The sequence below is a fragment of the Euleptes europaea genome, chromosome 18, assembly GCF_029931775.1.
Source record: "Euleptes europaea isolate rEulEur1 chromosome 18, rEulEur1.hap1, whole genome shotgun sequence".
NCBI lineage: Eukaryota > Metazoa > Chordata > Lepidosauria > Squamata > Sphaerodactylidae > Euleptes > Euleptes europaea.
This window is the reverse complement of record NC_079329.1, coordinates 35,096,457-35,121,946: the sequence shown is the minus strand read 5'-3', so window position 1 is coordinate 35,121,946 and position 25,490 is coordinate 35,096,457. Positions and strand designations below refer to the sequence as shown.

The 25,490-nt window shown below is 43.2% G+C and overlaps 1 protein-coding gene across 2 annotated transcripts in view; it reads right to left on the bottom strand.

Moving 5' to 3' along the window:
* CDK12 (cyclin dependent kinase 12) overlaps positions 1–25,490 on the bottom strand; it is a 59,958-nt gene that overhangs the window by 6,847 nt on the left and 27,621 nt on the right. For both annotated transcript variants that reach the window (XM_056863174.1, XM_056863175.1), the window contains exons 4-12: positions 23,243–23,382; positions 16,486–16,656; positions 15,606–15,795; positions 13,215–13,271; positions 11,522–11,623; positions 7,937–8,014; positions 4,513–4,629; positions 3,575–3,706; positions 1,161–1,375 (exon numbers count right to left, since the gene is read on the bottom strand). In XM_056863174.1, the coding sequence (XP_056719152.1) occupies positions 1,161–1,375; positions 3,575–3,706; positions 4,513–4,629; positions 7,937–8,014; positions 11,522–11,623; positions 13,215–13,271; positions 15,606–15,795; positions 16,486–16,656; positions 23,243–23,382 (1,202 nt within the window). The remainder of the gene's footprint in view (positions 1–1,160; positions 1,376–3,574; positions 3,707–4,512; positions 4,630–7,936; positions 8,015–11,521; positions 11,624–13,214; positions 13,272–15,605; positions 15,796–16,485; positions 16,657–23,242; positions 23,383–25,490) is intronic.

Genomic DNA, 25,490 nt, shown 5'->3' with positions numbered 1-25,490 from the left:
GCTGGGATCCTATGAACAGGCTCCATACGTGCTGGACAGCCTCTGCAGTGAAGCACGCTTCCACTTCTGATTGCACAAAGGCTCACTGAAAAACACTGGTCTTGCACAAACAAAAGTGAGAATAAACGCAAATGTGCCAACCCAACTCCATCGGAGAGATAAAGTAGAACCAAGTCCAACAGGTACGTAATAAACTCCGTGGTAAAGTGTCTTCTGCAGAGGGTAATCACTAAAATGGTCAGGTAAGTATTCTCTTCAGCAAACAACCGGCTACAACTAAGGTAGATCAAGGGAGAAGGATGTTCCAGATAGAATAAGTTTCCATTTGCGCCAGTGGCTTCATCAGTCGCTTGATCTCTGTAAAGCCATCATGTATCTTAGTCGTTTCTTTCATGCTTCTTGCTTTAAAACTATGAGTCAGCTTCTATAACATCCCTCTCAGCATAAGAGAATCTAACCTGTTGGACTTGGTTCTACTTTACCTCTCTGGTGGGGTTGGGTTGGCACAATTATGTTGATTCTGTGTTATTCATTATAGACACGTTAGACCGGAGCTGTTTTGTTCGGTTATTACATCATTGTAAACAACACTATCTATTCAGTTTTGATTTGCAAACAGAAGTAAGAGCAAAAGAGGAAGTGTGCTCAGCAGCAGAGGCTATCTAGCGTGTGTGAAGCTTGTTCACAGGACCCAAGCCTCACATGTAACAGTTATAACTCCCTGTGCCACAATATTTGTCTGAAGAGGGACTGGCTTTTTAATGTCCACTCTGCATTATGGATAGTTTTGCTAGCTCCAGGTTAGGAATAAATGGAGATTTGGGGGGGGGGGCAGAGCCTGAGGAGGGCAGGGTTACCAAAGCGGCCATTTTCCAATCACCAAAGCGGCCATTTTCTCCAGAGGAACTAATCTGTATTGCCTGGAGATCAGTTGTAAATAGTAGGATATCTCCAGCCACCACCTGGAGGTTGGCAACCCTAATTATGGAGCTTAACCTGGTAGCCTAGAGAGGAACAAGCAGCTGTGTCTCAATTGGTCCTAATAAAAGGTATCATGTGGATTGTGTTCTGGGTTTCTGACAAAGATAAGCCTGGTGTAATACTGGCTCAGTATTGTCAGCCATCGACAATTTGGTGAATGCCCCAGGCCGTACACTGACCAAATGAGTCTCCGGCACTTGGGTGGCTTTTGATCTGGGAAGGCGGTGGGTGCGCTGGACTGCTGTGATTCTTGATGGTGTCTGTGCTGACTGTGGAGGCCGTCTCCTTCCGGGAAATCTTTGCTAAAGGCGGCTCTTCTACCACAATCCCACTCTGCCGTTGCCGTCGACGTTTCTTGCTCCACAGTTCATGGCAGTCTTGCCAGTGAGGGAGGCTGGAAAGACAGAAGGCAGACATTACTGAGAAGGAAAGAATGAAGGTAAGTGGTTGGGAGTCAGTTGCTCATAAACTCTTTCTCAAGTTCATTGGAGGGTTATGACCCTTCTCCAAGTTTTCCACTAACTGCAGAGTACATGGGGGGTGGGGAGATATCTTTCATTATGCTTGGCACAAGAGACCAAACCCATTCAAGCTGAGTTCCTTCACAAGTGTAGATAACTTGGGGAAGGAGCGGAATCAGCCCCACACGGCTCTGAACTAGAAAGGCAGAAGCAAGCAAGAGTTGAGTAAACCTTCCACCCTCTCTATATCCCAGTGTAACATGCCAGACGTCCTCTGTGCATGCCAGCAGTTAGGCAGGGGTAGTGTGGACCTCAAATAATACCTAGCTAATAAGCCAAACAAGAATTTGTGGATTCCTACAGCAAGACACATATGAACCTTGTAACTGCTATAGAACAAAGTTTAAGGCATATTAGGACGGGCAATCTACTGTGTCGTTAAGAGAAAGTCATGAGTTGGGGATAAATTGAAGTGTAGAGTATGAAACATCCTGACAGCCCTCTGCCAGGATGGAGTGATTGAACTGAGAAAAAAGGCGAATTTTAATCATGGATTTAAATCAAAACTTTCCATTTATTATCCAGATACTTCCTAAAGTAAAATTGCTCATTAACCAGATGTCATAACTGAAACAGCATGTTGATTTAGATCCTTTACCAAATCCCAGAAAATACATTCTAAACTTTCTCAAATATATAACTTAATATTTAAGAAAATGATACGCAACATACTGATCTTTGGATACCTTAGTGCTCATTGCCAAAGACAGTCTCTCTTAACTACTTGCAGCCAGGATGCCTTTTTGAAAACAGGTAGTGATTGAAATCACCATTAGAAAACGTGTTGTCTTCCCATGTTCCTTTTGGCTGTAGTATACCCTTTCTCTCTCTCACACACACACAAGTAAATAATCTCACTCAGAAACAAAGGTAATTATAGTTACTGGGCAGATCAGCATCCGCTATGAAACAAAAAGTTTCATCTGAAGGTTTCCGTGTTCTTTGACTAGTAGAAAGTTTTACAAATACGTAAAAGCATAGTATTGAGCCAACTGCAGCAACTAAGTGACTAGGCATGAATGAGGAATAAAGTCACCCAGATGGATCAGTGGGCAGTATTTGGGTTGACTTGCCAGTCCCTGTAGCCAGCTGCAGTGTAACTGCAAGACCAATCAGGCAGTGGGACAACCAAAAAAATATTCTACCCATAGTTGCTTTTTTTTAAAAAGCAGTGTTTCATAAGTTCCATTTTATGAGATGATGTCCACATTACATTCAGATTTTAAACTTTTTAAAGATAGATGAAGCTTGGACTTAAAAACAAACAACCATGCTCTTTGCACATAACGGGAAAGCAGAGATAAGAAAAAAGTTCCCTTATTAGATCCTGTTTGCAGCACAGCATGGTGGATTTGCACTCCTGAACGTATGAAAGAGCTTACTCATATAGTTCTGAGTCATCCACAGACTCCAACTTCCTCACATCAAATTAGCTCGCAAGTCAGTGGCAAAGTTCAATTTCCCCATAACATTTGGCTGACTAACATCGGAGACTGGGTCTAAATGATATGCTTGCCATATTTCCAGCTGCATAGTGTGAGTACTTCCCCCAACGTACTGTTCGTTGCAGAAGGTAATATCCATTGTGTGGTGTAAATGGTTTGTTAAAAACTGTTCCATTGCAGTGTGTTTCTCACCCCACCCTGGAACTCCAGAGGTTTCATATTCCAGGAGTCACTTGTCATTTTCTAAAGGAAGCCGTAGAAGCCAGTACTTTGAAGGAGAGCCACAGGACACACAGATGACTAGACAGTCTCCACTCTTTCAGATGAATCAGAACACAATACCTTGGTGGGTAAAAAAGCCTTCCCTCCCATGTGAGCATAATGCAACTGTTCAAAACATCTCAGACCAAAAAGACAACATCAAATTATCCCAGTAATCTTGGAGGTAACAAGCTGACAGTTCAAGACACTAAATGCCCGCAGCAAGCTTTTTATCTTTTAAGCTTCACAAGCAAATATATAACATGAAGAACAGAAAGCTGTGGTATATAGTTTAGAATAGGCCATACTTCCCACACCAAGACTCTCTGGCCAGAGGAACCTGGGGGCACGGGGAAAGACACCTACTCTGGAGGATCCATCTTGCTGACATCAACTTCTTTCAGGAAGTCACTCTGCAAGGCCTGCTCTGCTGTGCACCGTTTACTGGGGTCCAGCGTCAGCATGTGGTCCAGCAGGTCGAGAGCAGCAGAAGGGATGCTGAGCAAAGCACAGGGAGAGAATCAGTCCAAATGGACCCTCTGATGATGGCAACACAAAGCGTTATTCTTCCTACCAGCAAACTTTCTCAGTGAACTTTTCAAATCCCCCTCACCATGTCACATCAAGCAGGACACTACTATTACCCCTGCATCACCTCTGGGGCAGAGGCCAGGGCTTGCCTAAGAACACCCAGCATCTACTTACAGTCAGAGAGGCTTCTTTGGGCTGGGAGATTAAGATGGCTACCCTATGCACTCTTTCTAGAACATAAGCCCACTGGAACATAGCTCCAAGCAAATATTCATGCTACCAATGGAAAAGCCACTGACCTACCAATGGAAAAGCCACTCACCTAACCCTTCAGCCACTCACCTAACCTCTGATGAATTTTACACAGACATAAAGAAGAGTTGGTTTTTATATGCCGACTTTCTCTACCACTTAAGGCAGAATCAAACCGGCTTACAATCACTTTCCCTTCCCCTCCCCACAACAGACACCCTGTGAGGTAGGTGGGGCTGACAGAGCTCTATCAGAGCTGTGACTAGCCCAAGGTCACCCAGCTGGCTTCATGTGTAGGAGTGGGAAAACAAATCCAGTTCACCAGATTAGCCTCTGCTGCTCATGTGGAGGAGTGGGGAATCAAACCGGTTCTCCAGATCAGAGTACACAGCTCCAAAACACCGCTCTTAACCACTACACCACGCTGGCTCCCACATATATTCTATGCTTTCATGGTCTTATCAGGACCACAAGAATTGCAGAGACATCCCCCCCCCACCCACCCATGTTTTAAAACTCACAAGGAAAACTCTTCCCGCAGGCGCCTACGGTATTGCTTCTTCGGTTTCATGGTGTTGAAATAGGGTAATTTGATGACATCCGGCCACACAGCCGGGCAGGGACTCCCGCAGAGCCGGCTGCAAGAAAATGGGAAGGGGAAATGGTTAGGAGAGGCCGATAATTTTTTAAAAGAATAATCGAACAGCCTGCACTGGAGAGCAGTGCTGAAAGTGACTACTCCTAACTAGTCATACCAAATGGTACTTTGGCCCTGTGAGTTTTGCACAATCCTATTATATGGAGAGATGAAGAAGAGTTTCCTGTTAAGAGCAGACCTATATAAAAATATGCTAACGACCAAAATATGGATACTCAGGACGTGACGTACAGTGGAAGTGGCCAGGAGAGGAGACAGGCCAGATAAAGAAGTTCCTCGCTTCTGGGCTAGATACAACTCCAGCAAATGATGCAAAATTGCCCAATTTCTCTGCCATGTTATGCTCCCCCTTGAGAATGGTTAACCAGAACATTCTTCACTCTATACCAGGGGTGTCAAACATGCGGCCCGGGAGCCAGATCTGGCCCCAACAGGGCTTTTCTGCGGCCTTCGGACCCGAGGCAGCCAGTCCCCCTTCCCCCCCTCCCCCAACCTTTTTGGGCCTTCCTGGCCCCGTGTGCCCAGCTGGAAGCCTCCCTCCCTCCCTTCTCGGGCGTGCGGAGGCGGCTGCGGCCCCACGCGCCGGGCCAGAAGTCCCCCTCTTCCCGGGCATGCAAGGGTGGCTGCCGCCTCGTGCGCCGGGCTGGAAGCAACCCTTCCCTGGTGCGCAAAGGCAGTTGCCGCCTCGCACACCAGGCTTGAAGCCCCCTTCCCTCCCTTCCCTGTTGTGCAGAGGTGGCTGCTGCCTCGCGCGCCGGGCCTGAAGCCCCTTTCCCTCCCTTCTCTGGCACGCAGGGGCAGGATCCAGACCCGCATACCAGCCTGAAGCCTCCTTCTTTCCCTCCATCCCTCTTTCCTTTCTCTCCCTCCCTCTCTCCTGTCTGTTCCTTTTTCTGTCTCTCTCCCTCTCTCCTGTCTGTTTCTCTCTTTCTGTCTCTTTCTCCCTCTTTATTTCTTTCTCTTCTCTCTCTCTTTCTCCCTGTCTTTTTGGACTGGGAGAGAGCTGCAGGCTCACCAGTCAAGGCAGCCAGTCCTCCCCTAGTCCAGATCTGGGCTGGTGAGTCTGCTGTGGGCTTGCCAGTCAAGACAGCCACACCACCCCCAACCCCCCTGTCCAGATGTGGGCTGGTAAGCCCACTGCAGGTTCACCAGCCCCCTGGTTTAAAATATTTAACAGAATTAATGGCAGGAACTAGAGATACAAATTTCATAGAAGACCCTTTTAAATAAATGGCAGCGGTGAAGACACGGGAAATGAGAGGAATTACAATATAATTCATGTAAGTACAGGAAACGTTCAAGTATGTATTTCTATTGAAAAATATGAGATGTGAAGGCATGGAATAAGCTGGGGGAGGATTTGGGGAACACTGAAATAGATTTACATTTTCTCCTTTGCAATGAGTGAAATGCTTAAGACAATATTCTACTTAAATGTGCACTATGTAGATTTGTAGATAAGTCAATATACAGGAGGGGTCCCCAACTTTTTTGAGCTTGCAGGCAAGAATGAACGGTAAAATATTTTATAATTTTTAAATTTTAGGGTGATAATTTTAATCAGGGGTTGTTTTTATTAATCTTACACCTTTATTTGTACATCCCCCTGTGATTCTGTAGTGCAAAACTATTGAATCTGGACATTTTGATGTGTTGGCATGTGATTGGTCAGTTGACAGTATTAATAAATTGATTTGAGCTTGCAGGCAACTTTGGAATTGTGACACCGTGCGGTGGGCACAGCTACAAAATGGCTGCTGTGGAAGGCGGAGCCAGCCACAAAATGGCTGCTGCAGCTTACCTTCAGTCAGATAGTGAAGATCCTTGTGCTGTGGCGGCAGCTGCTGCCAATGCAACATTTTAAAAAATCTGCACCGCCAATAAAATTTCCAATGCCCAATCAAAAGCCTTGCTGGGCTAAAGCCCTACTAGGCTCTGCCCATTTTCTAAAGACACCTGGAGGGCACTGCAAAAAGTGCTGGCAGGCACCGTGGCGCTCATGGGCACCGAGATGGGAACTCCTGATCTACAGTAATAGGTAGTGATAATTCTAATGTATACTGTGGACATACAGAAAACATTTTCAAGGATATGTTCATTGTTTAATGCAATTAATTTGTTCATAATTAATATGCCACAACATACATGATAGTGTGCTCTGGAAGAGCTACCTGGTTTTAAGGGCAAATCGGAATGCCTTCTTCTTGGTCTCTTGGACTATCAATTTAAGAAAGATGTAGACAAGCTGGAACATGTTCAGAGGAGGGCAACAAAGATGGTGAGGGGTCTGGAGACCAAGTCCTATGAGGAAAGGTTGAAGGATCTGGGTATGTTTAACCTGAAGAGGAGAAGACTGAGAGGAGATATGATAACTATCTTCAAGTACTTGAAGGGCTGTCATATAGAGGAGGGTGCTGAGTTGTTTTCTGTTGCCCCAGAAGGTCGGACCAGAACCAATGGGTTGAAATTAAATCAAAAGAGTTTCCGTCTAGACATCAGGAAGAACTTTTTAACAGTTTGAGCGGTTCCTCAGTGGAACAGGCTTCCTTGGAAGGTGGTAAGCAGAGGTTTTTAAGCAGAGGTTAGATGGCCATCTGTCAGCAATGCTGATTCTATGACCTTAGGCAAACCATGAGAAGGAGGGTATCTTGGCCATCTTCTGGGCATGGAGTACGGGTCACTGGGAGGGTGTGTGGGGGGGAGGTAGTTGTGAATTTCCTGCTCTGTGCAGGGGGTTGGACTAGATGACCCTGGTGATACCTTCCAACTCTATGAATTTGAACTGGCATCCCAATCTAGAGATCCTTTCACATGCAGCAGTGGGATTCACTCTGGGGATTCTGCAGAAGATGGATTGGGGGGCTTGGAAGGTACAAAAAGTTCAGAACCATTCCCTCCATCCCCAGTTCAAAACATTTGAGAAACAGAGACACTATTTTCACTGGGCTCTCAATCAGGCCCAGTGGAAACTATTTTCTACCTAATCCGGCGCCAGTCAGTTGAGCATTCAAATGAAATCTATAAGAAAATGAAACATCCTCTCAAGATAACGGCTTTGTGAGAATTACGTCTCTTTACATTGAAATGGCTCTGACATCTTGCAACAAGCGGACTCTTTCCAATCACGCAGCAACCACATTTGCAGGCCCAGAGCCACTAAGTGGCCAGGCCTCCCAACATGTGACAAAGGTACGTACCATTTAAGACCAGCCAGCAGCACCAAGGCTGAAGGCACAAATTGTTCTGTTTGGAAGCTCTCTTTTCCACAAGTGCAAAGAATGCCTTACCTGATTAATTCGAGCTGGGACAACTCAAGGTTGGCCTGAAAAATAGGCTTCTTGGTAAATAATTCCCCAAGGATGCAACTGGGAAAGAAAGAGGGGGGAAAGTGTACAAATAAACAGCAAAATACTGGAGCAAGCATTCAAATAAAGAATAAGAATCTCAGCTTCATATTTTAGAGGACTTGAAATAAGAGCATCAGCATATGTAAAGAAAGTTAAGAGATGCGGAGAGGGATTGCTGTAAACAAAAGATAGGGGAGTTAGAAAGTCAACATAAAAAGAACCAAAGTAAGAAACTATTATTAGAAATTAAGCAGGAGAAATTGAAATTAGCACAAATAGACACAAATACTATTTATAAGCAACTGCTTTTTACAAAACAAAAATACTTTGAGAACAGGGATAAAGCTGGAAAATTAGCCAGTAAAGCAAGGAAAGTAACTTAAACTAGGTGATGGCAAAATATGTTATGATACCCAAAAAATTATTAAAATTTTCTTGAATATTATCAAGATTTATATAAATCAGAACAACCTAACAAAAGAGGAATAGATGAGTTTTTAAAGAAATTAAAATCCCCTAATTAACAGATGAAGATAACGAGTTAATAAAGATATAAATCTTCAAGGATTAGATAATACAATTAAAAAGCTAAAAACTAAGTACCTGGCCCTGATGGCTTTACTTTGGAATTTTATAAGGAGTTTTTTCAATTAATTAAAACCCCATTGTTAAATGCAATTAAAGATTTTAAAATGGAAAATTCCCAGAAATAGGGTCGGAAAGTATTATTGATGTAATTTTGAAACCAGCTGAAGATCCTACATCCCCTGGTTCATACAGACCAATACACTTATTAAATATAGATTAGCAAATAATTATAAATAAAATTATTATACATAAAATAATTACCACAATTCTTTCTAACAGATTGAATCAGATGATCAAAACGGTTTCATTCCTCAAAGACAATTAACATCAAATATAAGTAGCAAATTTAATGGATGGGGTTAAAAAGCACATACTGAAATCAGCCTTCCTGTTTTTAGACACGGAAAAAGCTTTTGATAGAGTAGAGCACAGGTTCTTGAAGGAGGCTATTTCTGCTTTTGGGTTTGGTTATAATTTTCAGAGATGGGTAGAGATCATATACACAATTCCCATGCAAAGATAAAAAATTAATGGAGAATTCTCCACCCCTCTTGACATATCAAGAGGAGTTAGAAAAGGATGCCCCCTGTCAGGTCTATTGTTTCCAATATTGTTGGAACCATTAGTAATTGCTATAAAAAGTTATACTGCTATAAAAGGGGTTAATTTAATTGAGATAGATTTTAAAATTAGTTTATACACAGATGAAGTAATTGTCTTGACTGAGGTAGAGAATTCAAGTAAAGCATTAATGGAAGAAATTACTAAATTTGGTTTAATTTCTGGATATAAACTAAATAAGGGTAAAACTGAGATTTTGCAGCTCTACTCAGATCTTAAAAGAAAGGGGGGGAAATTGATGCATTCGCTGAAAGGAAGTAGTCGACCAAATTAAATATTTAGGTATTTGGTTTTCCGTAGATCAAAAAAACATTATAAAATTAAACTGCTATCCGATTACCCTCGAGATTAAGAATCATGTACAATCATGGCAAAAACTAAAAATATTATTATTAGGATGAATCAACTTAATTAAAATGAAGATTCTACGTAGATTAATTTTTTTGTTTAAAAACCTTTTTGTGGAAATCCCCCCCAAAATAATTAATGAATGGCAACAAATTTGTAATGAATTTATTTGGCAAAAGAAAAGGGCAAGAATAAAAAGCATTAATTTGCATGAAACAAATGATAAAGGAGGATTGGGCTACCCGAATTTTTATCTAAATTATCTTGCTGCAAAAAAAGAAGGATTAAAGATTTGGCTATATCCGGATGTTGATGTAGCTTTCTTATAGAACACGAATTTGTGCATTTTCCACTAGATAAATGGTTCTGGACCGAAAAGAAATATAGGAAAAAGCAATATAACAATGACAATATAACGAGTGCTTGGGACCAGATCAGACATAAATTAGTTTCAGAAAGATCTTTAATAGTGTCAGTAACAGCCGACATGACAATAGAAATTATAACCATTCCTGGCTTAGTTATAAGCTAAACGATCAAGATAAATATGAACACTGGATTAAAAAGTCACAAATAATTGCAGAAGAAACAGAAGAAAATAAAAAAATTAACACCTTTTAAATGTCTTCAAATTAAGAACTATTTAAGTGCATTAGTTAAGAAAAATAAGTTAGTATTAAGATCTCTTAATGAGTTCAAAAAATTAGTAGTCACAAATTCTTTATGAGCAAAATATACAGCATTTTATTACAAAAAAGTAGAACAATAAATAAATACCAAGCGAAATGGAATAAAAAGCTTGGTTATGTATTCGATGAGCAGAAATATACTGTTTATTAAAGGTTTAAATTTTACAACAAATTTATTGCTTAGAGAAAATCTATATAAAGTGGTATATATGTGGCACTGATCTCATATTAGAATACAGAAAATGAAGAATTTAAATGAAGATGTAAGTAAATCCTAGTTCTGTAAAATAGACAGGGCAGATTTGTATCATATGTGGTGGGAATATATTAGAGCTACAACTTATTGGGAAAAAGTAATTAATATTATATCCAAAGGTCTGGAAACAGATATTTCTATGAAACCAGAAACAATTTTATTAAATTGTCTACCAATTATGCATAATAAATATCTCGATATAATCCTCCACATGTTCACAATAGCAAGAGTAAATTTTGCTAGATGTTTGAAAGGACAAAATTCACCAGAGCAGCAGCCTGTAGTTCCACCCACCTCTAGGAAGAAACAACTTAAAGCTGCCTTGTGAAAAAGTCAGCCCTGGAGTATATGCCATTCCCTTGCTGCAAAGCAAGGTCAGGAAGTTTGACTGGATTCCATAAAGAATGACAGCTTCGAAGAATTGGTTTTTACATGCCGATTTTCTCTACGATTTAAGGAGAATCAAACCGGCTTATGATCTCCTTCCCTTCCTCTCCCCACAACAGACACCTTGTAAGGTAGGTGGGGCTGAGAGTGTTCAGAGAGAACTGAGACTAGCCCAACGTCACCCAGCTGGCTTCATGTGCAAGAGTGGGGAGCCCACTGCTCTTAACCACTACACGACGCTGGCAGGAAGATAGGAAGCTACCATTTCTGCTAGGATGGGATGCTTTGAATTTTCTCCTTCTGAATAGGAAAAACAGCCAGCATTCTGTATTCCTCAGTGCCTCAGGGCAGCACAGAGAAATCTGCTTGTAACTAAGGTAAAGTTTTAAGGAAGACAATGAGCTGTGAGGAAAAGCCCAACCTCCTTGGGCACTTGCACACAAACAGACCCTTCTCATCTGTCCTAAATTTAAATGCCTATTTACTTTCATACCACAACTTAAAAAAAATAAAAATAATCCTTATTGTGTGTGCTTCAGCTGGCTGGTGCATACAGATAAAAGCTGCTGTTCAAGGGAGATTCTTGATCAGGATATCGGTATCAGAAGGTCAAAAGAAAAAAAGTTACTAGCTCACCCACAGCTCCAGACATCTATGGCTGGTGTGTAGCGTTCTTCACCTAGCAGCAACTCAGGTGGTCGATACCATAACGTAATAACTTTATTGGTGTATGGACGGCTTAAGGAGGAAGAAAGAAGATAAACAGTACCTTGAGGGTTTGGAAATTTTCATTAGGAATTGGAACACACATGGCGGAGCTGGAATAGTGTAGCACACTGAGCTTTGGGTTAACAATGGGGTTTAAAAAAAACCAGTCTCTTGCCCTTGCTTGGCCCTCATCACTCACACACTGAACTGCGTGGAAGCTAGCTGTCTGGGAATATCATCTCCCATGTAGTTATCAACGTGTGTACATTAACTGTATATGTGGCAACTGCGAAGGTAAGGACAATCACATCGGTCTTACCCATTTAATCAGCACTTCACCAGAGATAAGACAGCTAGTCAGGTGGGATAACATTTTATCCAAATCATGCGTCAGGTGCTTTCTTAAGTGGTGTGGCGAAGAAGAATTAGTTTTTATATGCTGATTTTCTCTACCTTTTAAGGAGAATCAAATCGCCTTACAGTCTCCTTCCCTTCCTCTCCCTGCAGCAGACACCTTGAGAGGTAGGTGGGGCTCAGAGAATTTCGAGTGAACTTTGATTAGCCCAAGGTCACCTAGCAGGCTTAGAATCATAGAGTTGGAAGGGACCACCAGGGTCATCTAGTCTAACCCCCAGCACAATGCAGGAAATTCACAACTACCTCCCCCCTCCACACCCCCACTGACCCCTACTCCATGCCCAGAAGATGACCAAGATGCCCAACCTCTCTCTCTTGTGTAGGCTTCATGTGTAGGAATGGGGAATCAAACCCGTTTACCAGATTAGAGTCTGCCACTCATATGGAGGAGTGGGGAATCAAACTCAGTTCTCCAGATTAGAGTCCACCACTCCTAACCACTACACCACTACCACAGCAAGCGGCATCCTAAGCAGAGCTCCACCCTTGTAAAGCACACTAAAGTTGATGGGCTTAGAAGTATGTAACTCTGCATAGCATCGTACTATTAACTAGAAGAGAAAGAAGAAATGGTTTTTATATGCCAACTTTCTCTGCCACTTAAGGGAGAATCAAACTGGTTTACAACCACCTTCCCTTCCCCTCCCCACAACAAACACACTGTGAGGTAGGTGGGGCTGAGAGAGTGACTTGCCCAAGGTCACCCAGCTGGCTTCCTGTGTAGGAGTGGGGAAACAAATCCAGTTCACCAGATTAGCCTCGGCTGCTCATGTGGAGGAGTGGGGAGTCAAACCCGGTTCTCTAGATCAGACTCCACCGCTCCAAACCACCATTCTTACCCACTACACCACGCTGGCTCTCCAGCTAACTAGAAAAAGCTACACAGCCATGTCCATCTGCACAAAATCCAAAAACAAGAACAAAATTCGTGTTAATGAGGCTAAGGTTACAATGAGATTGGAACCCAGGTCCAAGGTGCTTACCCACAAGCTTCCTCAAGCAACGGCAACCAACAAAGCACCCAGACCAAGTAATACGCAAGCCCCGTTAAGGCAAATGGGAAATATGGCAGAGAACTCTTATGCCCTTCCACGGTTCATTACAACAGGACTTGGGCACCAGAAGACGGTTCTAACCAACAGCAACTGAATCCTTAGCCACCACCCCCACACACACAGCGCCTCCACCACCCCAAGCATCTCACCTTTCTTCTGAACTGTAGAGCCGGGCAAGTCCAAAGTCTGCTAGCTTGATCTGCCCGCTAATAAAAATAAGATACAGTGGACAATTACTAACAAAGGCTTATACGAACACACAAATAGGCAACAAAATTAGTACGACTGACCAAAATTAACTGAATCGCTGGCACACCAGACAAACCCTGGCACCCAGGCTCTCCTGGGAGGGAACTGTCCCTCCCACATTGGAGTATGGCAACTGTATTTCTAAGAGCTTTACAAGTGAACAAATGGATGTGCATAGTGTGAGTCTCCATAAGGTCATCATTTCAGAAACCTGATGGGCAGACACAGACTCACACTGCTCTTGATGGTCTCCAGTCCCCCAGGACAAGCATCCAAAGGGGGACGGACATTCTGTTCCCCTGACAGAAGTGCCCTTGTGAGTGGAGACCTTCGTCTGAATCCAACCCCCAGCCTGCATCCTTTATACGTTACAAGACAACCGAAGTCAATATGTGAACCGATGGAACTGCCTCATACTGTAAAAGTGCTCGGGTTCATCTGCATTATCTGAGCATCTGAAAAGCCATGGCCAGTCACAGAAAGATCATCCCCAGTACTTTTCAGTGGGATGCCAGGCCTTGAATCTGGCACCTTCTGCAAGCACAGCAGATGCTCTACCACTGAGCCACAGTCCCTCCCCATGGGTGCAGCTCCTGTGTGTGCTGCCTGGCTCTTCACTTATTCCTTTGCTTGTTCCCCTCTTACTGCTGCCGGTAGGATTAGGGAAACAATCTGGGGAGGAAAGGGCTGCAGGAAGAACTACTGCATGCATTCCAATGGCTTCGTAATTTTTTTTAACCTACAGGTAGGTTTCTCTGGATTGCAGTAACTTAATTTTTATTGAAACTGACTGACGTCTAAATGGAAACACCCTCCATTGAAAACAGATTTCAGGAGATATTACAGTCCCATCTCAAACATGGAAATGGAAACCATTGTTGCACAAATGCTAGCCAACACTTCATCAAAATAAGAAAGTGCACGTGTTATTTCTGCCGAGCACGGGAACTGCTGTTCCAAGGAGGGCCTGAAAGAGAAAAGTGGCACACACCCATCCTCTTTTCTTAAACTTGCCAGAAACTTCCCGTTCACCCCAACCAACTCTGAATTATAACGTCTAATGGGATGTATGTACCAGAGGGCAGGGCTGTATGCATTCAGCTTGAAACTGGACGTCTGGTTCCAAATTCAGCAGTGCAAAAAAATCCCAGCTTTTGTTAAAATGGAAAAGTCACACATTTCTAGTCCTTATGTCTGCACAGAGAAGCTTGAAGATACAAAGATGTAGCCTGATAAAACCACAGGTTGGTCTGGGGAGACCTCCAGGAGTTAGGGCTTGCAAAACAACACTGTGATGGATCCCAGCATAGCCTCCCACAGATTTTTCAAGTAGTCCAGGCAAATATATAAAATGGAGGCAGAGATATTGGAATGAAAGTTGTGCCAGAGGCTATTTTACAAAGCCATGTTCAAACAAAAAATTTCACCCCTGCACCAATAGTTAAATTGTGGAACTCCCTGCCCCAGGATGTGGTGATGGCTGCCAAACTGGAAGGCTTTAAGAGGGGAGTGGACATGTTCATGGAGAAGGGTATTCATGGCTGCTAGTCAAAATAAATATTAGTCATGATGCATATCTATTCTCTCCAGGATCAGAGGAGCATGCCTATTATAGTAGGTGCTGTCGAACACAGGCAGGATAATGCTGCTGCAGTCGTCTTACTTGTGGGCTTTCCTAGAGGCACCTGGTTGGACACTGTGTGAACAGACTGCTGGACGTAATGGTCCTTGGTCTGATCCAGCATGGCTTTTCTTATGTTCTTATGAGACCTCTTGAACATTTATGCTTTACCAATTTACAGTATTTATAAGTTACACTCTTTGCCTGAAAGCATCCGAGATGACACTCAAGTTTTAAAGACATTAATCCAACAATTCACAATAAACTGTTAATGAAAACAGCAGTAATAGCAAACACATAAAGTAACCAGAACAGCCAACTGTCTAAAATAATTTGAATTTATCTATTCACAGCAGGCTTTCAGAAAAAGGCAATTTTTACTTACTGGTGGAATGATAGGTGTTAAATAACCAGGAGGATCTCCTTTAGAAGGATAAACACAGCTATGGAAAAAGCTCCACTCTGAGGTCTCCCCATTTTTACTTGGTAAACGGCAGAATACAGAGCAAAGTCTTCCCCCAATAAATCAAGGAATGGGGATGCACAAGGGAAGGACACATGGGAGAAGGAATTCTCTACCATTATGGGTCTGGATGGAGAGAAACCCATCTCCCATTTCCCATGTGATGGCCAAACTGGTCCAGCATAGGGGGAAACAAAAGCAGCTTGCCTGTTGTTTAATAAGATGTTGGAGCACTTGATGTCTCGGTGCAGAAAGTTCTTTTTGTGACAGTAGTCCAACCCCTCCATCAACTGCTTCATGAAAGACTTGATGTGGTCCTCAGAGAAATGCACTAATCCAGATTCTAGCAATCCCATGAGGTCGTGGTCCATATATTCAAACACAAGGTAAAAGGCACCTGGCAGAAATGGAAGAGGAAGGAAAAGACAGCCCTTCTAAAGACAGAGGTTCTGAGTGAGATTTGATGAGAGTTCGGCAGCACATGGAGGAAAGACTTTAGTAGCAACCCTCCTTAACCTGAGCTCGTCATCGTTCTAAGTGCACAGACAGGAAGATTCATAAGCCTCTCGACTTTTGCTCCAAGAACACTACTTACTGCTGAATCCCTTCAACCTCCTCCTCCTCTTAGCCTCCATCGTCAGATCTGTTGTGAACTTTAAAAACTCCAGCTCATCACCTGCCTCAAAGTAATGCAAACAGGCTTGACCAAACCAGCCAAATTCCCCAACATTCCACTCCAACTGACAGGGCTGCTTATGCCAAGAACCTTCCTCTCTAGGGAGGCAATATTTTCCTCTTACTGTGTTGGCAAGCAGTGGACTGGAACAGCAAAAAAATTCCTCTCTAAATCTAAAGACCTTCAAGATGTAGAGGACATTCCAAGATATTTGCAATGCTGTTAGGGAAAGTCACTGCCATTTTGGCACCCATGACAAATATTCAGAGATGGCCACCCCAGTTCTTTAGTTGGATCCTTTTCCACACAAAGAACGTTTGCTGCTATTGAGGGGATACTCCAACCCAACTCACAGGCCACTTGATCTGGAGTCTCAAGCACTGCTGATGCACTTCCTACACCAGTAGATACCTTTGTCCTTCTTGAAATCCAGTGCATCTTGTTTATCCGTTACTATTTCCTTCATGTTGACAACGCTACGATGGATCAGCTGTCGGAGGATCTTGATTTCGCGAATGGCTGTGATAGGGAAGCCCTCCTTTTCATTGTCTAGCCGCACTTTCTTCAAAGCCACCAACTCACCTGCCAAATTCAAGTTGCATCTAGTGAGAAGGTAGATTATTGTGCCCAAGAAGAGAACTGCCCTATTAACACTGCCAACTCTAGTGAATCGGAGAAAAACATTAAACTGAGTAAAAGTTTACGGCCCAAAATGAATTGCCAGAGATAAATGATTGGGACATTTCTCTCCTCCCCCAATGCAAACTCCCAAGTGCTGGGACAGGTAGTTTCCTCAGTGGAGGGGGTACAGTTAATTTGAAATGGAGAAAGCATTTTTCCTGAAGTGCTTATAATAGTCAACTCCTCCAACACACGAAGCTGCCTTATACTGAATCAGACCCTCGGTCCATCAAAATCAGTATTGTCTACTCAGATCGATGGCGGCTCTCCAGGGTCTCAGGCAGAGGTCTTTCATATCATCTACTTGCCTAATCCCTTTAATTGGAGATGCTGGGGATTGAATCTGGGAACTTCTGCATGCCAAACAGATGCTCTACCACTGAGCCACAGCCCCTCCGCTAACCCTAACTGGGATCAAAGTCCTTAAAATCAGGGTCCTCAACGTGGTGCCTGCCAAGTGTTTTTAAAAAATGAACAGAGCCACGTGGGACTTTTCCCAGCAAGGCTTCTGACTGGCCACTGGAGATGTGACTGGAGGTAGAGATTTTTTTAAATGTCACTTTGGCAGCAGCTGCCACCACAGCACAAGGATTTTCACTGTGTGACTGGAGGTACACTGTGGCAGGCATTTTGTGGCAGGCTCCACCTCCTGAAGAAGCTGATTTGTGGCAGATGTCTTGTGGCTGCGCCCTCCACACTGTGTCATTACTCCAGAGGTGCCTACAGGCTCCAAAAGGTTGGGGACTCCTGCATTAAAAGCACTCTGGACTTGGGAATGATTAGGGGCTGAGAATGCACGATATGACCCTAACAGTTCCTTTCCAGGAACCCACTAGCTGTGTACCCAGCTTTCTGGGGGTAAAACGTGGACAACTGGGGAAGGCAATGGCAAACCACCCCGTAAACACAGTCTGCCCAGTAAACGTTGGGATGTGACATCACCCCATGGGTCAGTAATGACCCAGTGCTTGTACAGGGGACGATGTTATCCTTTATACTAGCTGTTCAAAGAGTTCAAGGACAATTCTCTGCCCCTCTCTCACCAGCTCCCCCAAAATGGTGCCCTTTGTATTCCATGCATCCTAGAGAGCTATAAGTATACTCATTCCTCACCAGGTCAATCTGGGATTTCTCCCTCTCACCCTCAACTCTCCTAACACAAACTAATATTTTCTCTGCAAAGTTGGAAAATCCCTTGGGTATGAACAAACCCTGCATCTACCATTTTCACTTCCCAAATGACAAGGATTGCCAAGCTTGCCATTGTCTGTATTCCCCAAACACCACAGAGCTTTCACCCTAGCCCATTTTAAATGCCTGCCCTCAGCGCTAGTGGAAGTGAGATACTTGTGTATCCCCTATTCTCAACGTCTGTGTTCCTGCCAATTAAATGCAGTCAAAAAGTGGAATATGTACGATTGTATTGTCCATTTTATAAGGACATTGTTCCACATATCTCACCTCTACTTAAAGGCCACAATCCTAAGGGGGGAGGGGTGAAGCTCCTTAACAGCTGGCATGACCCCACGCTGGCATCAGTGCCCATTTAACCCAGGATAAGGAGCACTTGCACCATCACAGGATGTGATGCAGCGGCACAGGGCTTGGGTGCCGGCGCTGCCTCTTGGCAGCACTCCAGTGGCACGAGTCCCCACGCTGGTATCCTGGGAGGTGTTCTTGGGGCATTCCTGGGGGAGGAGCTGCCTTTAGGCAACTTCCTAATCCCTTTCACCTTGGGAATGCCCCCTCATGCTCTGGCATTGCTATGCCACCTTTTTGGGTGGCGCAGCCTCACTGTAGTCAATGGGGGCATTTTCCTTTTTTTTATTTTTAAAAGGGTTTAAATTTCTTTTTGGCGACCAGGAAGTCTGAGGAGGTGGTGCAGCTATGCCACTCCCGGCCACCGATCTACACCCCCACCCAGGATTGTGCTTTAAATTCCCAGGAAGATCTGGAAAATTCTATACATATCTCCTCCTTACAGACTGCTCCAATGAGACCAACCTCTGAAGTGGCCAAATCCTGTGCTGAGACTTTGTTCATAAAAAAAGCAGATATTCCAAATGTTTTAGTAACTTTTATGTATAATTAATTACAGCACAATAAGGTTACGAATTTTAATCTCTGTATATTAGCTTTATATTTGTATGTAAATTACACTGTCAAACTGATGTTCACTGTCCTTTCGATCAAATTAAATGAAAAAGAACAGGTGGGGGAAGATAATAAATTATCAGGAAATCCCCACACCAGACAGTAGCACAATGAAGTTGTATCTGGGGCTAACTAAGCTGCTTCCAGCTCATCTAGCCCTGAATCTCAGACAGCTAGCCCTGTAGTGCAACTAGCATGACTAAGGCCATGAACCTGAACCGTACAACATAGGAAAAGGGTATTTTTAGCCCCCCAACTATTCTGTATGGGAGAATCTTGGCAGGGAGAGGATTGTGGTGGTGGAACGCACATCTCACAGTATGCATCCCACAATTCTAGTTTCACACTTCATTCCAAGATGCAACAAATTATGACATTCTCCCCCTGGGAGGGGCTTTTCAACCCCTCCTTTTCCTGTTTTACTCAGTTATTTTACTTTTTTAACAGTCCCAGTTTTACAGCAACTTTTTTCCTTGGCTTGGGTAAACGCCTTATGACTTGCAGAACTGTCGGGTCGCTGCAAGGGTATGAGCTGCCCCACAAAGACTCTGTCCTTGTGTTAGAGCTGTAATTGAAAATTTACCTCATTTTGTCTTTAGTTGTTATTTATATTCTGTCTATAAGAGCTAAATATATATTGCCTTTATTGAGCAGGTTCCCTGCTGTTCACATGGTTTTTATCTGCTGTATCTTTTGGCTAGAAATAAATAAATAAATGTTACTTTGTCTAGGGTAAAGTTTACATTTTGTGCCCTTAGAATTAGGACAGGCATACGTTAAAAACATCCCTGGGGTAAAGTGTTAACAGGGCTGTTGTTTTATTAGATTCGCCAAGGAGCTTTGAGGCACGTAGCAGCTCTGATTTTGGAACAGGAACAAGTTATTAGGGGTTTGACTCTCTTCACAGTTTAAAGAATCCACAGAGCAGGGGTACAACTGATGAAGACCGACCAATCACAGCTCTTAAAAATATTGTGGCATCCTGGTATGGTGGGGGAAAGGAAAACTAGGGTTGGGGAATGCACACTTCACAGCACATGATGTCTGAAAACAATAAGGGCCCAAAGCAGGCCAATTCCCCATCATTTTCATTGAACTGTTCTTCCCACACACATACACACACAAACTGCTCCCAGTACACTCTGGTGTCAGGAACACAAGGATTGTGCTCTTTGGGCCATTTGAAAGGTTTTGTTGTTGTTGTTGTTGTTTAATTCTTTTATTAAAAGAAAATGAGAATAGAACAATAAAAGAAAACAGAAATACAACATTACTAAAATGCACATACTACAAATTCTTGAAAATAAACTAAAACCGTGCTGCAATATAACTAAAATATCTATACCAGTGAGCTAAACAATACGCTATCTAATTATTTAACATCCAATGATAATTACATCACTCCTCTCTTCGATTTACACACTGGAGCATTTTTTCCATCTTTGAGATTGTTACATTCCTGCGAGCATTCAATTCTTCCGTATCTTTGTCATTTTTATGTCAACTTAATTAAAGCATAGGTTTCTTTAACCTTATCAAGCCAATTATTTGTTGTTATTGTTGTTTTCTAATTTGCAAACTATAATTTTTCTGGCTATCTGAGGAGATCCTCAAGCATACAGAAAAACCTTACTTTGTCCAAGGCTGGCACAATTTCAGTACCCTAATGCTAAGGTAAAGGTCCCCTGTGCAAGCACCAGGTCATTCCTGACCCATGGGGTGACGTCACATCCCGACGTTTACTAGGCAGACTTTGTTTACGGGGTGGTTTGCCAGTGCCTTCCCCAGTCATCTTCCCTTTACCCCCAGCAAGCTGGGTACTCATTTTACTAACCTTGGAAGGATGGAAGGCTGAGTCAACCTTGAGCCGGCTACCTAAAACCGACTTCCGTCGGTATTGAACTCAGGTCATGAGCAGAGCTTGGACTGCAGTACTGCAGTTTACCACTCTGCGCCACGGGACTCCTACCCTAATGCTACTGAATTTTTTAAAAATTAGCCTGCCCTTTACACCATACATGGCACTCAGCAGTTAACAGAATGCCTCATAAATACAACCAATCATCACCATACACACACAGCTGATCGACAGCTGTTTCAGTGAGCTCTCTTTCATCCTCAAGATCTTCCTGCTAACTCTTTAACTTGGATTATTTCAATTTTCAATAATATTTATATAACCTAGTTTTTTGTTTAAGCAGTCTGCTATTGTGGTCAGCTTTGCATCATGAAGGAAGCAAAATACATCACAAAACACCAGATAGTCTTCACCTTTTTTTCTTTCTTTCCTTTTTTAGTATTGGGACCAGGTTGCCTATCTATAACCATGGTTTTCCTAGTTAGGGATCATGGTAGGTTTATCAATACGTTACAAATATAATGACTGCTAGGATGGTCCTGGGAATATTAGCTTATAGCCAGGATTTGATTCTGAATGAAAAGGTCAGCGGTCAGAATGCCACTGGCTTTAAATGTCAGATAACAGATATCTCAGTTTTTTCAAGTGTACCAGCCAACTCTCTTCATATTCTCTGTGCCAATTTGACTATTTTGTTTGTTGTAAAAAAAATCTGATCTAGCCCATTTGCCATAAGCTCTCCATGTGTTACTGTATTGTTTTTCCTAAACTTTATCGTTGCTGCTTTTAGTGTTGTATTATCTGTTTGTATTATTTGAGATAATAATAAGTTTATTTTTTAAAAAAAGGTTTTCCTGCTAACGCAGCTCTGACTATTGTTCCTTCTTCGGGGTGTGGTGGTCATGGGTATAAATACACCCCCACCAGAAATAGGTTCCCAAGCTAACATTCTGCAGCTGGATCTTTTTAGTCTCTGTGGGGGAGTGGGGATGTCTTTCTCTGCACCCCTCCCGCTGCAGCTGGAAGCAGGTGGCCTTGAACGCCAAGCAGGGTCCGGGCCTCTCTGCTCTCTCTCTCTGACGGCCTCGGAAAGTAGGCTGAAGCACAGTTCTATCCAGTCTGCTATTACAAGGAGTGACGGCGACTCTTATGCGACCAACACAAGCTGATATACGTTTTGAAGCCCTGGTGGTTTTCAACTCACTGGGATAGGCACAATTCCTCTGGGTTTGCCCCATCTGTGAAGTGTGCCTTTGGGAGAAGATAGAGCCTTTCGTAGCACTAGAGATCAGGTTTACCAAATAAAACTGGTTGGTAGTAGATTCTAGAGCAAAAGTACTTATTTCACCCAATGCACAACAAATCTGGATTTTGGGGAGTGGCTGTGGTAGAGCACCTGCTTGGCATGCAATCCCCAGCATCTCCAGTTAAAGGGACCAGGCAAGTAGGTGATGTGAAAGACCTCTGCCTCCCTGGAGAGCCGCTGCCAGTCTGAGTAGACCATACTAACTTTGATAGACTGACGGTCTGATTCAGTATAAGGCAGCTTCATGTGTGTTCATGTGCGCTGCCATAAAATGCCATGATTTCAGATTATTTTTAAAAAGAATTACATTTTTAAACCAAATACATGAAAGGTAGGTCTAACAGCAGCTACCAGACATGACAGTTCGGTGGAATTTCCATGTTCAGAGACAGTTTACCTCTGAATATCAGATGCTGGGAACAAACCACAGAGGAGGACTGTTACCTTCAGGCCCTGCAATCGGCTTCAGGGACACATCTTGCTGGCCACATCAGAAGCCAGATGCTGAATTAGATACTGTTGATGTGATCTAACAGGGCTTCTATATTCTTACAGAATCTACCACCTGCAAACTTCCTTGCACCATTTGTTGTGACCTTATTTCCTCATTTCATTTATACCCCCCAAGGAGGACCCAAAGTGGCTTATATAATTCTCTTCTCCTCCAACAAAACTGCAAGTGCGTGTGACCAGGACAAGATCACCCGGCAAGCTTCCACAGCAGAAGCTGTAGAATGTTAAGGATTGCAGAGCACTATGAATATTGTATGCTACAAAAATGAGTGCCCTGACCTGGACAGCCCCAGGCTAGCCTGATCTCATCAGATCTCAGAAGCTAAGCAGCCCTGGCTAGCATTTGGATGGGACCTCCAATACTAGGATTGTGGCATGAAGGCAGGCAATGGCAAACCACCTCTGAATGTCTCTTGCCTTGAAAACCCTACAGGGTCGCCATAAATCAGCTGCAACTTGACAGCAAAAAAAAAAAAAAAGACAAGAAATGACTAATAATGAACCCCTTAGTGCAACTACCTCTACTTAACCATCTCCCAGTTTAGCATGTGCGAAACCTCTGTTAGCCACCATACTACATTTTGCAGAGCAGCTATTTACGAATCAAAGTGATATGTGAAAAAAAGGGGCAAGGGTAGAGCACGTGGAACACCCACCTGTGTCCTTGTCCTTGGCTTTGTACACTTGCCCATATGTCCCTTCGCCAATAATGCCAATGATGTCAAATTTGTCTACGCAACGCTTTCCCCAGTCACTTTCTGTCTGTCTCCTCTCACCATAACGAGGACAACAGATTCTGGAAGAGAAGAGGGGCAAAGGAGACATCTGTCAAACTTGTAAGTGCTGAGTTGGACAAAGCCTGGTTGAACTGGAAGGATAGAATGATAGAGTTGGAAGGGACCGCCAGGGTCAGCTAGTCCTACCCCCTGCACAATGCAGGAAATTCACAACTACCTCCCCCCGCACACCCCCAGTGACCCCTACTCCATGCCCAGAAGATGGCCAAGATGCCCTCCCTCTCATAATCTGCTTAAGGTCATAGAATCAGCATTGCTGACAGATAGCCATCTAGCCTCTTCTTAAAAACCTCCAAGGAAGGAGACCTTACCACCTCCCAAGGAAGCCTGTTCCACTGAAGAATTACTCTGTTGGAAACTCTTTTGATTTAATTTCAACCCGTTGGTTCTGGTATGATGGCTATCATATCCCCTCTCAGATGGTTATCATATCCCCTCTCAGTCTTCTCCTCTTCAGGCTAAAGATACCCAGCTCCTTCAACCTTTCCTCATGGTTATCATATCCCCTTTCAGTCTTCTTGTTATCATATCCTTTCTCAGTCTTCTCCTCTTCAGTCTAAAGATACCCAGCTCCTTCAACCTTTCCTTGTAGGAGGGGTCTCCAGACCCCTCACCATCTTTGTTGCCCTCCTCTGGACACGTTCCAGCTTGTCTACATCTTTCTTAAATTGCGGTGCCCAAAACTGAACACAGTACTCTAGGTGAGGTCTAACCAGTGCAGAGTAAAGCGATACCATCACTTTGTGTGATCTGGACACTATACTTCTGTTGATACAGCCCAAGATCACCTTTGCCTTTTTAGCTACTGCATCACACTGCTGACTCATGTTCAGTGTTTGGTCTACTAAGATCCCAAGATCCTTTTCACACACACACTACTGCTAAGAAGTCTCCCCCAATCTATAATTATGCATTTGATTTTTCCTACCTAAATGCAGAACTTTACATTTACCTTTGTTGAACTGCATGTTATTAGTTTTAGCCCAATTCTCCAGCCCGTCAAGATCATCCTGTATCCTGGCTCTGTCTTCTACCGTATTTGCTACCCCTCCCAATTTAGTATCAACTGCAAATTTAATAAGCATCCTCCTATTCCTTCATCCAAATAATTTATAAAGATGTTGAACAACACAGGGCCCAGGACTGATCCCTGAGGCACTCCACTAGTCACTCAAAGTGGATGAGGAACCATTAACAAGCACTCTTTGGGTGCGATCTGTCAACCAGTTACAGATCCACCTAACAGTAACAGGATCTAAACCACGTTTTCCCAATTTGTCAACAAGAATACTATGTGGAACTTATCAAAAGCCTTACTGAAATCAAGATAAACTATGTCTCCAGCATTCCCCTGATCCAGCAAAGTAGTAACTTTCTCAAAAAAGGAGATAAGAGTAGTCTGACATGACTTGTTCTTGAGAAATCCATGCTGGCTCTTAGTGATCAGATCCAACCTTTCTAAATGCTTCAAGTACTGACTGTTCGATGATTTGTTCGAAAACTTTTCCTGGTACAGAAGTCAAGCTGATGGGTCGGTAGTTACCTGGATCCTCCTTTTTCTCCAACTCGCTGTTGCCTAGACAAGATCTCAATACATGAACTCCTGCTGCTAATCATCCATGGACATGCAGTGTGTGAAAAAACTGTTAAAAATGCCAACTGTTATCTCATCTCATATAATGATATATTACGTGGATATCCCACTCTTTCTTGGAGGAGTTCAAAGTGCCAGGAATTGAACCTGAAAAACATGCACTCTGCCTTGAGCAATAAAGCTGCATAATGATTTAAGACTGTTCTCTGGGCTGTTTTATAAATTCATTATATGTATAAATTAAGGCCGTTTCATATGGCCATCAGCAAAAAAATGACTTCAATCTGCACAGCATGAAATAAGACTTGAGGCTACTTAACTAACTTCTTAACCAGCTCTTTGAGAACATAATGCGAGAAGCTGCATAGATGGTGCTTCCTGGGTCACTCCCCTTTGGAGGACAAAAAATGGGAGTATTGTGGTGTTCCTGTAATATCTGCTTCATTTACAAACAGACAAGCAGAACACCGGTGGGGGCAAACGGAGCCTTGACTACTTACCATGAGGGCTCCT